Source organism: Neltuma alba, unplaced genomic scaffold (assembly GCF_004799145.2).
Source record: "Neltuma alba isolate B1F8T4 unplaced genomic scaffold, ASM479914v2 tig00004331_pilon, whole genome shotgun sequence".
NCBI lineage: Eukaryota > Viridiplantae > Streptophyta > Magnoliopsida > Fabales > Fabaceae > Neltuma > Neltuma alba.
Genome location: NW_021633659.1, coordinates 248,865 through 263,825, shown reverse-complemented (window position 1 = coordinate 263,825; position 14,961 = coordinate 248,865). Strand labels below are relative to the sequence as shown.

The 14,961-nt window shown below is 32.5% G+C and overlaps 1 protein-coding gene across 1 annotated transcript; it reads left to right on the top strand.

Moving 5' to 3' along the window:
* Positions 1-7,934: 7,934 nt before the first annotated feature.
* Positions 7,935-11,830, top strand: LOC114744320 (protein JASON). Its single transcript, XM_028932489.1, has 6 exons — positions 7,935-8,162; positions 8,410-8,461; positions 9,539-9,793; positions 10,197-10,998; positions 11,081-11,163; positions 11,462-11,830. The coding sequence occupies exons 1-6, from the start codon at positions 8,012-8,014 to the stop codon at positions 11,568-11,570; spliced, it is 1,452 nt and encodes a 483-aa protein (XP_028788322.1). The 5' UTR covers positions 7,935-8,011; the 3' UTR covers positions 11,571-11,830.
* The last annotated feature ends 3,131 nt before the right edge of the window (positions 11,831-14,961 follow it).

Here is a 14,961-nt window from a genome sequence, read left to right as displayed (position 1 = left end):
TTTTATGCTTCCTAATAGTAGTATTACCCTAGTGATTAGAGAAAATTTTGAGACTTATATATGATATAAGTATTGAGTTTTGACAAAAGATGACTATAGAAATTTAGAAACAAATAAGTTGTTAATTTTAATCGGTTTAGATTTCTCTATTTGCTAGTTTTAGTATTTAAAATTAATTTATTTAGTGGAAAATCTGTTATGTATGAGATATACCATATTTTTTACCGATTAAATTTAAGTGGGTTGTTTGATATATTATTGAGATTTTAATCGGTTTGGATGGTCCATTGGGTGGTTTTAGTGCTTAAATGGATTTTTCTAGTTGAAAAATATGTGATATATGATTATATCATATTTTACCGGTTTAAATTAAGTTGAATTAATTTAATTGAGGTGTTTAACATATTATTAAGATTTTAATCGGTTTATTTATTTATGGGTGACTGGAGGTTTTAAAATAATTATTGTAGCTAAAAGTTTATTATTTATGGAAATATATATATGGTAGTTATACCATTAAAGTTTTGATTAGATTATTTATTTATAAATATTTGAAATATTATTGAATTTTGATAGTTTGATTTTGAGGTTAAACTTAAATGAGGATTTTTAGAGTTTATAATATATAATTTTATATTTAGAATTAGAAATTGTTGAAAATCCTTTTTATTAGGTAAATAATTTGGAGGTGGTAAATAATAATTGGGGTTGTTAGAAATTTTAAATGTTGCTAAAATACTTAATAATTTTTGGGTTATGAGAGTTGCGGGAATTTTAGAGTAAAAAAAAATATAGAGAAGTTTAATTATTAATTAATTAGTTTATATTAATATGTGGTTATATTAATTGTGTAGATTAATTATTGGTTGAGCAAAGGATTGACCTTGTGGTAATCCTTAGTATTGCTTTGGCGAGAGGTAACCACTTTCCACTTGTTATATGTGCTAATATGTTGTTTGTGAGTATTTTGCTGTTTTCAGAATAATATTTGATATTTAGAACTTGAGTAGATATGTTATATCTTTTGAGCTTTGAAAATTGTCTTGTGGGATTCTTGGAATGGTGATTGAGAAGTTTGGAAAAGATATATGATTTATATCTTATGGATTATACTGAGAAAAGATTGAGGCATTTTTATTATATTATGAATGATTGGTTGTTATTTGGATTTTGGATTGAGTCTTGTCCTACCACGTGGTAAGGCCGCCATTGGTGCACATTGGTTGGCTTCTTCTTTCGTCCCCCATAGTGAGGGATAGGCCTTTGTGGCTTCTTATTCGTCCCCCAAAGTGAGGGATAGGCCCATATGGTTGATTGATCCCCCAGAGTGAGGGATAGACTTATGTGGCTTGTGTGTTGGCCCCCATAGTGAGGGTTTGGATGATTGAAATTATATTTCTATGGATATATCTATAGTTCTCGAGAATTAATAACTGTCCCACTTGACACCTCACGAGCACGTGTTAGTGTGTATGATGAGTTGGAAAGTTGGTTACTGAGGCGTTTGTCTCACCCCGTGGTTTAACATTTTCAGGCGATAGTTCCCGTGGTGGCCCATCAGGGAAGGCTCCGGAGGCATAGTGTGCTGTTATAGCTTGTATAGCCTCCCTGCTTTTGTTTTATGTGCTGACTTGTTATATATTGCCACATAGGGCTCATCTACTATCATGATGTAAAATAATACTTTTAATTATTACTATCTGATATGATAGGGTCGTGAGGAGGCCCGAGACATCTTAGACTCTGCATGTAACGCTCCTTCGAAAGTGTTGACTTTTGACTAATGAGCTCTATAGTTTATATTAAACTGATTTATCAGTTCGTATGTTTGAAAATATCAGTTTGGTTTGGGCTAACGGTTGGATGATATTTCTAGACTTTGGAAGTCTAAGGCCCAAGATAACGATAACTGTTACTCTTATTATAAGTTTATTTCTTTTAACCATGATAGCGATTTTAAAATTTTAAGGTTTCTTCTTTTCTATCATGGTTAATCGTTTGAATAAATTGAAAATTTGACTAAATGGGTTCTAAAAGAACGGTTGTCACACATGTGGCTTGACATCTATTTTCAGCTTTTAATTGTTACTTATTCCCTTTTTTAGTCGGGAAATTGTTATTTTTTTTAATTAGAGATAATAATAAGGGTTGGATCCACACAAAAAATGACAAGTTTGAGTTAGCAAAATGTCAACTCGCCAAGTGCTAGCTACTTTACCTTGTATCGCTTTAAGCCCACTTCACCACGGGCCAACCCACTTTTTTTTTTATTTTAAATTTATAAACTAGTCATCACATCACATTATCCCAACCCACTAGTCCACTACCCAAGTTTAACCCTATACATTTTTTATATTAGGGCGTTTCTATTTCAATGCTATTTTAGTTCTCTATGTTGAATGTTAATTTTTTTTTTTACCATAAACTGAGCCTTCATTACTTTGATCATGAAATTAATTACAGGCATTGACCAAAAATAACGCACTGCAAATACGACCTTCGATTCTTAATATAATAGCTTGTCTGACTTCTATTTTAGTTTTAAATATAATATCTCAATCCACTTTGTATCTCATATTTATCTATTTTTTTAAAATATTTCTTGTAATAATGATAGTTTTAACTAAAATACTTGGTTAGCAAGAATATTTTAGAAAAGACAATATTTATTTATTACAAATAACTAACATAATTAATTTTTTTAATCTATTCAAATTAGTTAACTAGCTCTTATATTAAGAACCTGTACTATTTACTTTACTACATTCGTGATTACAATTAGGTGGTTATATAAAAATGAAATTGATAACATATTATTAACAGTTTGGGTACATTTTCAAAATAAGTTATCCTCATTATTTTAACTCAATGCCTATAATTAGTTCTCATCCTCATTTTTTTTTTACTATACAATTGTTTTTATGAATTTATTTGAGTTCTTGTTTTGAAAAACTTATTTGAAAATATTTTTTGATTATATGTTCTAAAAATTTTAAAAAATGAAAAGTTGTTCTAAAAGAATATCTTTTTGATGTTTTGTTATTTTTTTCTCAAAATTAGAAAAAAAGAATATTGCATTTTTTTGTCAAAAAGCTGGCTGATTGGCGCGGGTTACTCCAACCAGCACCACGATGGGTTAACCCGTATCCGTACCACCGACCCGCTTTACCAACTCTACCTTTTTTGGCCATCTCTATCCTTGATTTATACTGCTACCTCCTGTTCTAACTATAAAACCTTATTTGTAGTTTACAAACAAAATTTTATATTTAGGATCGAAGATAGTATTAATTTATTATTTATGGCAACAATATGATTAGGAGATAAACTTAAAAAGTATAATATGATACGTCAGAGTTTTGGGCTGAAGCCCAATAGATGCAAAACATACAGTATAGGGCCCAATAATTAACATTTGATTAGACGAAAGCCCAATAAAGTCAATGACTGAACCTGTAGGGGTTTTTTTTTTTTTTGGGACCAGATCTGTAGAGCTTCGCTTTAGTACTAAGAAGAGGGCTAAGCGTGAATGAGTGATGATACGCAAATATCAACTTTACTTTAACGGTATACCCGCCCCCCGGGGGGACCTTTATTTTACTCCCTCCGTTCCTTATTATAAGAGATAAATAATCGAAGTACGTTGATCAAAAAAATAGTTAAAGTTAGTTAAGAACAATTAATGTATAAAAAGTATAATTTTTTTCCAAAAATGCCCTCATTAATAAGGAGAGAGAACAATTAAATTATTAAAAGAAAGAGAAGTGGGAGGGAGAGAGAGTGTGAGTTGGAGATAATAAATATGGGTAAAATAGTAAATCAACACAAAAAAGTAGAGACAACTTGTAAGTGTCTCTTATATATAGGAACATGGTATAAGCATCAAGTGTCTCTTATAATAAGGAACGGAGAGTAACGTTTAAGTGAGGCAAATTACAAAGCGTGGGAGAGTGAACATTTAACTTGTGTTTAGAGTTTTTCTTTTTAAAGGAACTTTCAACATGTATTTGATTAATATGGTTTCTTAATATATAAATTTGGAATTACTATCATTTTGATTATAATTCGGTGCCACGTAGGAATTTTAAACATAATTTTCAATTCAACAACCGATATATTGATAGTGAAATAATTCCTGTTTGTTTAGACTTTGTGGACCCACGCTTCTTTTATTTTTGTTCATCTAATATTGCATCCAGTAAATTTATAGCAAAAATTGCGATTCCTTTTTTGGGATGAAATAAATATAAAAAGAAAAGTTACAAGACCAATAATTTTTTTGGGGAAACATCGTTACGAGAAAAAAATGTTAAGTAAGGGGAAAAAAAAAGTATTCGATTTATTTAGTTATTTATAAGCAAGGTGTGTGATGAACTTATTATTTTGGGGAAATCACAAATAAAGACCCTTGAATTAGCAAAATCACTCTATGGTCACCTGAATATGCTAAATTACTATGAGGGACCTGGTCTCAAATTGTAATTATGAAATCATGGTCAAATTACCAAAATACCCCTCTTTAAATTTTTTTTTTAAAAAAAGAAAGCCACTCCTCACCGGAATCCGGCCACCTGCGCCGGAGCTCCGGCGGCCGCTTCCGGCCACTGTCGGCGGCCGGACGCCGGGGTCCGGCCGCCGGAGCTCCGGCGCCGGCGGCCGCTTCCGGCGGTCTTCCTTTGGTTTTTTTTTTTGAAACTGTTTTTTTTTTTTAATTGGGGGAAGTGAGGTTGGGGGGATTTGATCCCCCAACCTAATGCTTCCCAAAATAAGGAATGACCATTGAGCCAACAAATTTTTGTTAACATTATGATGCAAAAAAAAATATAAGTTAACTCATTTACTCTTGTTCCAGGTGATAACAACAATACATTTGGAAATAACAAGTTCTGATTGTAAAATAACACGTCTGGAATAAAATTTAACAATATGTTTTTTTATAACAATAAATTTGTTGCAGGTAATAACAACAATACATTTAAAAATAACAAGTTCTGATTATACAATAACAAGTTTGGGATTAAAATTTAAGAACACGTTTTTTTTATAACAATACACTTTGTTTCAAGTGATAACAACAATACATTTAAAAATAACAAGTTCTGATTATAAGATAATAAGTCTAGGATTAAAATTTAACAACACGTTTTTTTATAACAATTAATTATTTTATACTTTTAAAAAATAAATTATTTATAACATAAAAAATATTTTTAATATATTTATTCTCTAAAAAAATACTTTTTAATCTGTATATCTATACAACTCATTATAATCAAACTACTTCTTATAAATTATAAAGTATTTATAATAAGGCATTTTTATTTATTAATCATAGTATAAATTTTATATTATTTCATTCTTTAAATATTAAAAATAGTTTTTATATTTAAAGAATAAAATAGTATTTTTAATTATAATTAGAGATAAATTTCACTTATAAATTTAAGCAGTCAAAAAGTATTTTTAATCCACAATAAATTGTACTATTTATAATGTATAAGAAGTAGTTTGATTTATAATAAGTTGTTAGATATATAGATTAAAAAATTTTTAAAAAAATTAAAAAAGTGTGTTGCCATTTTCCCTAAATTTTATTTATAATTTGAACAATAAAAAGTATTTTTAATCTATAAAAAATTATACTTCAAGTTCTGATTATAAATTGGAGATAAAAATTATTTTTTTAGCAAATTAAATAAATTATAAGTACTTTTTATAAGTTATAAATAATTTATTTTCCAAAAGTATAAAATAATTAATTGTTATAAAAAAAAGGTGCTGTTAAATTTTAATTCCAGACTTGTTATTTTATAATTAGAACTTGTTATTTCCAAATGTATTGTTGTTATCACTTGAAACAAAGTGTGTTGTTATAAAAAAACATGTTGTTAAATTTTAATCCCAGACTTATTATCTTATAATCAGAACTGTTATTTTTAAATGTATTGTTGTTATCACTTGAAATAAAGTGTGTTGTTATAAAAAAAAACGTGTTGTTAAATTTTAATCCCAAACTTGTTATTTTATAATCAGAACTTGTTATTTTTAAATGTATTGTTGTTATTGCCTGCAACAAAATTTATTGTTATAAAAAAACATATTGTTAAATTTTTATTCCAGACATGTTATTTTACAATCAGAACTTGTTATTTCCAAATGTATTGTTGTTATCACCTGGAACAAGAGTAAATGAGTTAACTTATATTTTTTTTTGCATCATAATGTTAACAAAAATTTGTTGGCTCAATGGTCATTCCTTATTTTGGGAAGCATTAGGTTGGGGGATCAAATCCCCCAACCTCACTTCCCCCAATTTAAAAAAAAAAACAGTTTAAAAAAAAAACAAAGGAAGACCGCCGGAAGCGGCCGCGGCGCCGGAGCTCCGGCGGCCGGACTCCGGCGTCCTGCCGCCGACAGTGGCCGAAGCGGCCGCCGGAGCTCCGGCGCCGGTGGCCGGATTCCGGTGAGGAGTGGCTTTCTTTTAAAAAAAAAAATTTAAAGAGGGGTATTTTGGTAATTTGACCATGATTTCATAATTACAATTTGAGACCAGGTCCCTCATAGTAATTTAGCATATTCAGGTGACCATAGAGTGATTTTGCTAATTCAAGGGTCTTTATTTGTGATTTCCCCTATTATTTTTGTGCTTTTGTTGGATTTCAATCCTCTTTAAGCGTCATGGCCTCTTAAATAGAATGAAGAGATTATCAATCTTTTATTTTTATTTTTTAAAGAGTCAACCCGTGCTAAATAATATGTGTTGATGCTGGCAGGTTGCTCATGTGACTTGTGGGTCAATTTTTTTTTTTTTTTTACGTTGGGTTATATTTAATTATCTTGTAATAAAAACAAAAGCGCTCAATTATTTCATAATAAATCAAAAGGTGAAGATACATTTAGCACTTCAAAGTATTTTTTTAGATGTATTTAGTACCCACAGGTATTTGTGGTACATTTGACGCCTCAAAATATTTTTTTAGATATATCTAGCACCCTGAATTTTTTTCCCTTGGTGCTGGATGCAGCAAAAAATATTTTTGGATGTTAGACATACCTAAAAAATATTTTGATATGTTAGATACACCGAAAAATACTTCATAGTACTGTATGCACATAAAAAAAAATACTTTAAGATGTTGGATGTACCATACAATACTTTAGAATACTGGACGCATCTGAGAAAATATTTCAAGATGGTAGATATCCCTTAACCGTAAATCAAATGATGAAATTTGTTAGACATAAGGTAAGTTATCATAATTTTTATTGTTTAAATAATATCAAATAATTCTGAATATAAATTTACAAAATATTACAGTACTCTTAAGCAATGAATAATGTTACTCATTTTTTAAAATTATGTAAAGCATAAGGGGCATTTAATTTTTAAATCATAGATAAATAACCTAAGACATGATTCGTTAGAGGGAAAAAGTTCCTGGTGCAGTAGGTAGAAATATTTAGATTTAAGTTGGAAAAAAAAGAAATATTTATATTTAAACAAAGAAAATGAAAAAATGAATTATATAATGCTTGTTTATTTAATTTATTTAATTTTTTAATGGATGAATATCAGTATAAATAATCAATAAATTCGGGCAAGAAATAAAGAATAAATAATATCTATATAAGTTTTTATTTCTGGCCAAGAAGTAATAGTAACAAATTAACAACAAGAATCAAAGTAATTATTAGCAAATTGGGAAAATTTAAAAACAAGAATAACGCACATTTCCATTTAAGACTAATCAATCGGCACAAAGAGGAGAAGCGTGTGCCATATCCATTCCCTCGCTCCCGTTGGTTCAAATTTTAAAAACGACCCCTCACCTCAATTCAGCTCACACAATAGACAATACACACACAACACTCTCTCTCTTTTCCTCTGATTCTCTTTCTCTCTCAAATTTTTCAATTTCAAACCCAAAATTAGGAAGAAAAAAAAAAAAAGTGGAAAAGGTTTGATTTGAGGTTTGAAGACGAAACCTCCTCTTCCTCAATCTTCCCTGATATGCTCATTCTCTTCAGGTTCGTACTCCGTTTCCTCTACCGATCATTTTCGAAAGCCATGGGTTGCTTCTTTGGTTGTTTCAGGATCAGAGACGATCGCCGCCTCCCTACTTCTCAGCTTGTTGCCGATCGTTCCCGTTCCCAAATCTGCTGTAATGTTCTAGAACTTTGTTTCGTAACGCCAAGAATTGTCGACTCTGTTTTTTCTGTCTTTCTTTTGTTATTCATTTGTAATCTCTAATTTGTGTTGTGTATTTGCTAAAGAAGGGGAAGAAGTTTTTCTTGATAGGCGTTGTGATTCCTTTTTTCTCGCTGTTTTTTTTTTTTTGTGGTATCTTTGAGAAAATTGCTAAACAATCGAAGTCGCGTAGAGTTTTTACTAATTTGCTGGTTTTAAAGCAGGATGCCTTGGTATCTCGAAATCGTCTATCGTCATTGTTTTTATCCGAAGGTATCCCTCTTCTCACTGCTATCTATTTCATTGTTATAATTACCTTTCCGGACCTTTTTCTCTCTTCCAGCGTGCGTACTTTTTATTTTTGGCCTTTAAAAAACTCTTGTACAGAGAAAGAAGATTCTCCACGCGATGAGACGGTAAAAGTAGGTTTGGGATCTCAGATGGATGACAAGGCGCTCAAGGACGAGGTACTTTCTATCCAATGATGAAAGTTTGTCTTGTCCTACAAGATAACTTGTATCGAATTTTCCATTTTGGTTTGTAATTTTACTCGTTGGAGCATTTTACTTCAATTGTTAATCGTCCTTAGCGAAGCGTCTCTTTTATCTCCTGACCTGTGATTTCTCTTTCATGCTACCAGATTTTATACGTGGGTGACTCTAATAAGTTGGAGTGCACTAATTTTTTAGTTTTTGTTTCTCTCTGCTGTTCTGTTCGTGAGTGGAGCTACTGAGAATAATGTCATGGATGCCTATTGAGTATGAGAAAAATACAGCAAACTAGTTTTCATGTTACGAATCAGGATTTTCTACCATCTTCGTCTACTCTTGACTTTTAATCCATAATTTTTTTCTAGTTTCTTAATGCATTTAGAACTGCCATTCTGTTCTTAACACGCCTTTTGAGTTGTGTAGTTCTTAGAAGTCGTCTTGGCTTTACTGAATCGTTTGTGTAAAACTGATTCTCTCGTTCTTCCTTACTAATTCAGCTTGTTAGTTTCTTACAATCATGAATCGACTGGTTAGTTCTTCCATGTCAGCTTCTATATTTGTTCCAAAGTAGAGATGCCCTCACTCATTCAATGCCATTTTTCATTTTGTCGGAACATCCATTATCTGTACATGAATTTCAAGACTAGGAATCTGAAAAATGTTTTGAGAGACACAATAACTTGTTATTGAGTAAGCTATTAAGTTTTCTTATAACCTAAGTTGTTACATGTGGCTTTCTTTAAATGTGCCCGCAATCTTGGAAACTGATATTTTTGCGTGAGTTCCACAGAGGTATATCTACTCCATTTACGTATTGTTACTTTACCATTGCTTATCTGCTTAAGTGAATCAAAATTTTTCTCCAGGCTAAGTTTCTTAAAGCATGCGGTACGTTAGCCGGGACCCCTGCTGAAATCCGGAAAGCATCTGGGAAACTGAAATCGTCACCTTCTTGTAGCAAGGAATCTGAATCTTCACGGTTTCATTCTTGGCTTCCTAATGCTCCTGTCGTGAAGCTCCAGATGGATGCTCAGCCTTTTGATCCCCCAACTCCCATAAAACCTGGTGAAGAATGGCGAGATGGCAGGGATTCTTTAGACCGCACTCCAAGCAGGTTGAAACATCTCTCTGTCTTGGCCCTCTGCCTTTTGTTACGTTTTCATTTTTGCCTGATAATGATTGATAATGACTGTTTAAAAAGTAGGTTGTAGTCTTTTTTTTTTTTTAATCGAATATTGTATCTTCCTTTGCACGCCAGCTGATTCGATAGATTTTGAAGATGAATGTGTTAGGAATTGGCCGTGGTTTATCACGATCTCAAAGAATCTACGAGAATATTACTCCTTAAAGGCTGTCCCTGAAGAAAAAATTCCGAAGCTGGTCCCCCCTCCCCCGCCTTTTCATGTTTTTGTGGAGTCGTGTTCTTATGGAAGACATACTTTGGTTATACCTTGTCCTTCCCTAAAAGTTACATAGCTCATGATCGCATGATAATGATAAATTTATTAATCTTGCAGCTGTATCTCCAATGCACAATACACCCAAAGTGACTCTGTTGACTCAGCTGAAGGAAGTGGAGCAAGAATCCTTTATTCTGTCGGCAAGACTTGTGATAATCGATCTGAAAAAAGTGCAGCTTCAGTTTCGCCTTGGCCAACGGTGGCAGACATTCAGAGGAAGAACAAGTCTGTACGTTTTGAATGCGATGCTGATTCTTCCTGTGGGAGTTCTTCTGAATATGGTGGAGGTCATACGAAGAAATCAGGGTCACCAAACAATCAGAGTGCACACAAACCATCACCTTATGCAACCCCAAGGAAACTATCTGATGAAATGCAAACACCTGGAACCGTGTACCCTGCAACTATAGAAGATTTTCCTAATGGCAAGCCTCGGGTTAGGTCCCAGTTTGTGTATTCATTTCACGGAACAAGTGAGAACGTCTCTCAGTGCAAAGTGCTTGAGGATGAAGAAGATTTAAACTCTGAGCAAGATTCAAGTGATATGAGATCTCATGAGCCGCCTCAAAATGCAACTCCAACAACAGAGCAGTCAAAGCAACACTCATCTGAAAATGAATCTAAAGTGGAAGAAAGTTTATCTGCTTGGTTGAAGCCGGCAGCAGTCATTGAGGAAGAGAGAAGGAAGAGAATGGAGGCAGCTTATAGTCAAATTCCTAATTCTCGTAAAACTCCTGCAGATAGGCCTATCATTGGGATGGTTGCAGCTCACTGGAACGAAGAAGAGGAATCTGATGTTCCTCCCCCAAAGTGGTGGGATGGCAAGGGCATACCAAATTCAACGAACAAGTACAAGGAAGTATGTCTTCTATATCTTTATTTGTGATGCAAGAATTTGAAATCAAAAATACTGAAATTAATGAAGGGGGATTGCTTTCCAGGATCAGAAAGTAAGTTGGCATGCAACACCCTTTGAAGAGAGGTTGGAGAAGGCGCTGTCTGAGGACAGCGTTGTGCCTCAAAGGTATGCTATGCCTCTAAACTATTTGTTGTTTTCCAAATTATGCAATGAATGGTTAGTCATTAATAGACCACAATGGTATCACATAACCGACCTCACTTAGTGTAACGACTTGATCAGGATCCTGCTTGAATTCAAATCATTTTTTATGGAGAGAGACATGGAAACTTGAACTCTGGGAATCCGTGAAAATTAAGAATTATAACAATTGTATTCTTGTTTCTTACCTTATCAGACACCTCAACATTTCGTTCTGAATACGTATAATAACATATTAGCAATTTGCGACTGTGATTAACAGGAAGGATGTATGTGGAAAGCCCATTGCTTTTGATGACAATGAAGAAAGTGATACAGCTCTATCTCAGATGCAAACCTCAAGTCATCCACAATCTGTGGTAACATTCTGATAAATGTAATCAGCTGCTCATTCTCCTTTGTGCTGTAGTCTGCCTTAAGTGATTGGTTGGTTTGTAACGTGGGTGATAGCAGAAATTGAATCACCAATCCGATTATAAACAGCTTTTGGTGGTAAGGCAGGCTGGCTAACAAGCGTGACAGCGCTTGCGTTGTACAAAAGTAATGGGTATTGGGTTATCGGAACTCATGTTCCGTGGACTTTTATTAATTTATTGTGCAAAGCACATCAATTTATTATGTTCTTATTCAAGGAATTATAACAGGCATTAAAGAATTTCTCTAAATGACGACCAAAGAAATGCGACAAGGAAACCTAATGAATCAAATCAAGCAGTGCTTGATATAAGTTTTATTTTACTTATATATATATATTAGTTTACTGAATCAATGTGTTAATTAAAAGACAATGCCATGAGCATTACGTTGTTCGCACGGACTATTTGTATGACAATGTGTTTGGAAATCAGTAGGTTTTAGTGTCATGTGAAAGCAATTTCATCTTAAAAGTTGGAAAAATTGTGTTTTCAGACTAAGAATAAACACTTTTGACCCCCAAAAAAAAAAAAGACTAAGAATAAACACTTGATTTTGAAAAGAAGCATCATTATAATCAAGACAATAATTGTGGTGATTGGTTGCAAAATAATCTTTTGCAGAAAAAATTTCTCAAACTTGATGACCTTGTTAGGCAATCATAATGTTTTATCCAAAAAAGGGGAATCATAAGTCTATTTTGGATTTCATTCCACACGTGTATGTTGGCAGTATAAATCATATTTTTAATAGTTTATATAATTCTTATATTAACTTATTTCTTAAATTTTAATCATTATTAGTATCAGCATAAAGTAATCTATATTGGACTATACTAGTTATAAATTACGGATAAGGCTAAAATGTATTTTTTAACTTTACACAAGATTTCATTTTAGTCCCTTAACTTAAAAATAAACTTTTAGTCATTAATCCTAAAAATGTAAACAAAAAAAATGATGATATTGAGGTTTTGAATGCCGATAAAATATGACTAAATACTAATATATTAAATTTAATATTTAAAATAACTACAAAAATAATCATTTAGGATAATAATTTTGGGATTAAAGGACTAAAAGTATACTTTTTAAAGTTAAAGGACTAAACTGAAACCTACATAAAGTTAAAAGATCAAATATATATTTTAGCTTTACGAATAATAATTCTTTTTAATTTTCGGATTTTTTTTTTCTCTTTTCAATTTGTCTCCCATGTATTTTGTTTGATTCTATAACAAATTCTGAATGCTAAAACAATATGTAGAATCTTCCATGGTTTTTTCCCTCAAAATAACCTTCCAAAAACTTTCAACTTAAATGCATCCAAGGACATAATTTCTCACCGTGGCCATGAAATTGTGAAAGTGAAATTTAACGATAAAAGCTACTGATATTTAATATAAGATACTGTTTGACTTTTAGTTTGGTCTTAAATATAAGACCCCAATCCACTTTGTTTCTCATGGTTACTCAATTTTTTCCAAGATAGTCCTTCTAATAATTAGAATTCTAGTTAATACACTTGATTATTAAGGATATTTTAGGAAAGACAACACTTATTTAGGACAAATAACTAACTCAATTTTTTTTAATCTCTTCAAATTAGTCAACCGGCTCTTATAATTAGAACCGGAGGGAGTATAAATTTAAGATAATCGCCGCCAAGCATTGGTAGGGTGCTTGAGAGGGAACTGGTTAGGGTTTTGAGGTAAGAAAGGGGACGAGTGGTCGGAAGCGGCAAGCTACATGTGGATACGAAAACCAACCTGAGAGGATCATGATGCTCTCTATTCAATAGTTTTCAATCTGAATTTTCATTCTCTTGCTGCTCCCATTCTCCCCTTTCTCTCTCTCTTTCGGCGCAGTTCCCATTGCTCACACCTTGGGCCTCGTGATGATGCGCTTCACGTCTGAAGGTTCTAATTTCCGTTTATTCATCTCATCTTAGTTTTCGTCTTTGTTAGTCTAGTTATTCCGTGAATCGTTAAATTTGATTGGAGTTTTGCGGTTTTTTGGTTTTTGAGTCTGATTTTTGAGCAGAACGAACTCGAACAGGATCTTGATGAATCGTGTTGTGGAGCTCTGATTTGTTTGTTGGGTGCCTCGTGATAGGTTTAATTTTGCTGAAAAACATGTCATCGTTTCTACCTTCCGGCTTTTGTTTGTGGTTGTTTTGGTATTTTGCATTGTTGATGATGGTGAAATTTGGAGACTGATTAATTTGGTTGCATGCGATGAGGAAATTGAAAAACTTAAAAATTTCGATGGGAGGAAGCTTGTTGCTGTGAATTGTTGTTTATTTCACAGACAAGCTCCGGGAATGAGCTATGGATCGATTAGTTAAGAATGGACTTGTTACAGAAGCACAGGCAAAGGTCTGTTCCATAGAAGTGAAGCTGAAACAGGACATGGACACACGAAAGACGAAAACTAGCTATGTTACTTATTCCAAGCCTGCTAGCAATTTGAAAAGAAAGAAAAAAGAAGAAATGAATTTACAAACTTTACGACTGAAAATATTTCACTCCATATATCATTCAGATGACGCAAATTTGCAAGTCCACGAAATCCCCCTTATCAGCAAACATGAAATGGCTTCAGAAGCAAGAATAGACAAATGAGTGGAGGCTTCAAGGATAACACTTCACAGTACGGGAAATAATTCCACTCTAAGCTGGTTAAAAACTTTATTCATGTCTATCTTCCAGTTCTATCGAACTTTTCCTTCACATGCTAGCTCCTTTAGCTGAATAATGTCTTCATTTCCCCCTCATTGCGCTATGCAAATATAGAGAATTCGACTTATGTCGAGTTGTAAAACATGGAGGGGTGTGTGCATATATCAAAGTTCACTTTTTATATAATATTTGGACCTAATAAATATAGAAACTAAAATATTAATGTTTCATATGCATATATATGAAATAAAATGAAGTAGGTATCACATTAATAGTAGGATATATGAGCTCAGTTTAATTTTTGTATTTAAAAGTATCCAGATGTTTAAAAAATTAACAAACTATACACCATCTAAGTAACTCTATGCTGTGACGAGTTGACAGAAATAATCACACTTTGGAAAGTTAGGGGATAAAAAGTTCGATCGCTCGCAAATATAGGCTATAAGAATGTTTGTTTTTTGGGCCATCAGTATATATAACCATATTGATGGGCATATTGTTAAATTGAAGTGGACAGATAGAAGTTCATACTACCGCTGGTATTTGATGTTCTTAAATATAAAGATTAGTTAAAAATTTTATTTAGTTCTAAATATAAAATTTTAATTCACCTTATTTTTCATATTTATTTATTTATTTCCTCAAAATAATACACATAGTAATTA

Coding starts and splice junctions, on each gene's coding strand:
- LOC114744320 (XM_028932489.1), top strand. CDS start 8,012: ATGCTCATTCTCTTCAGGTTCGTACTCCGTTTCCTCTACCGATCATTT. Junction 10,999..11,080: donor CAACGAACAAGTACAAGGAA/GTATGTCTTCTA, acceptor ATTGCTTTCCAG/GATCAGAAAGTAAGTTGGCA. Junction 11,164..11,461: donor GACAGCGTTGTGCCTCAAAG/GTATGCTATGCC, acceptor TGTGATTAACAG/GAAGGATGTATGTGGAAAGC.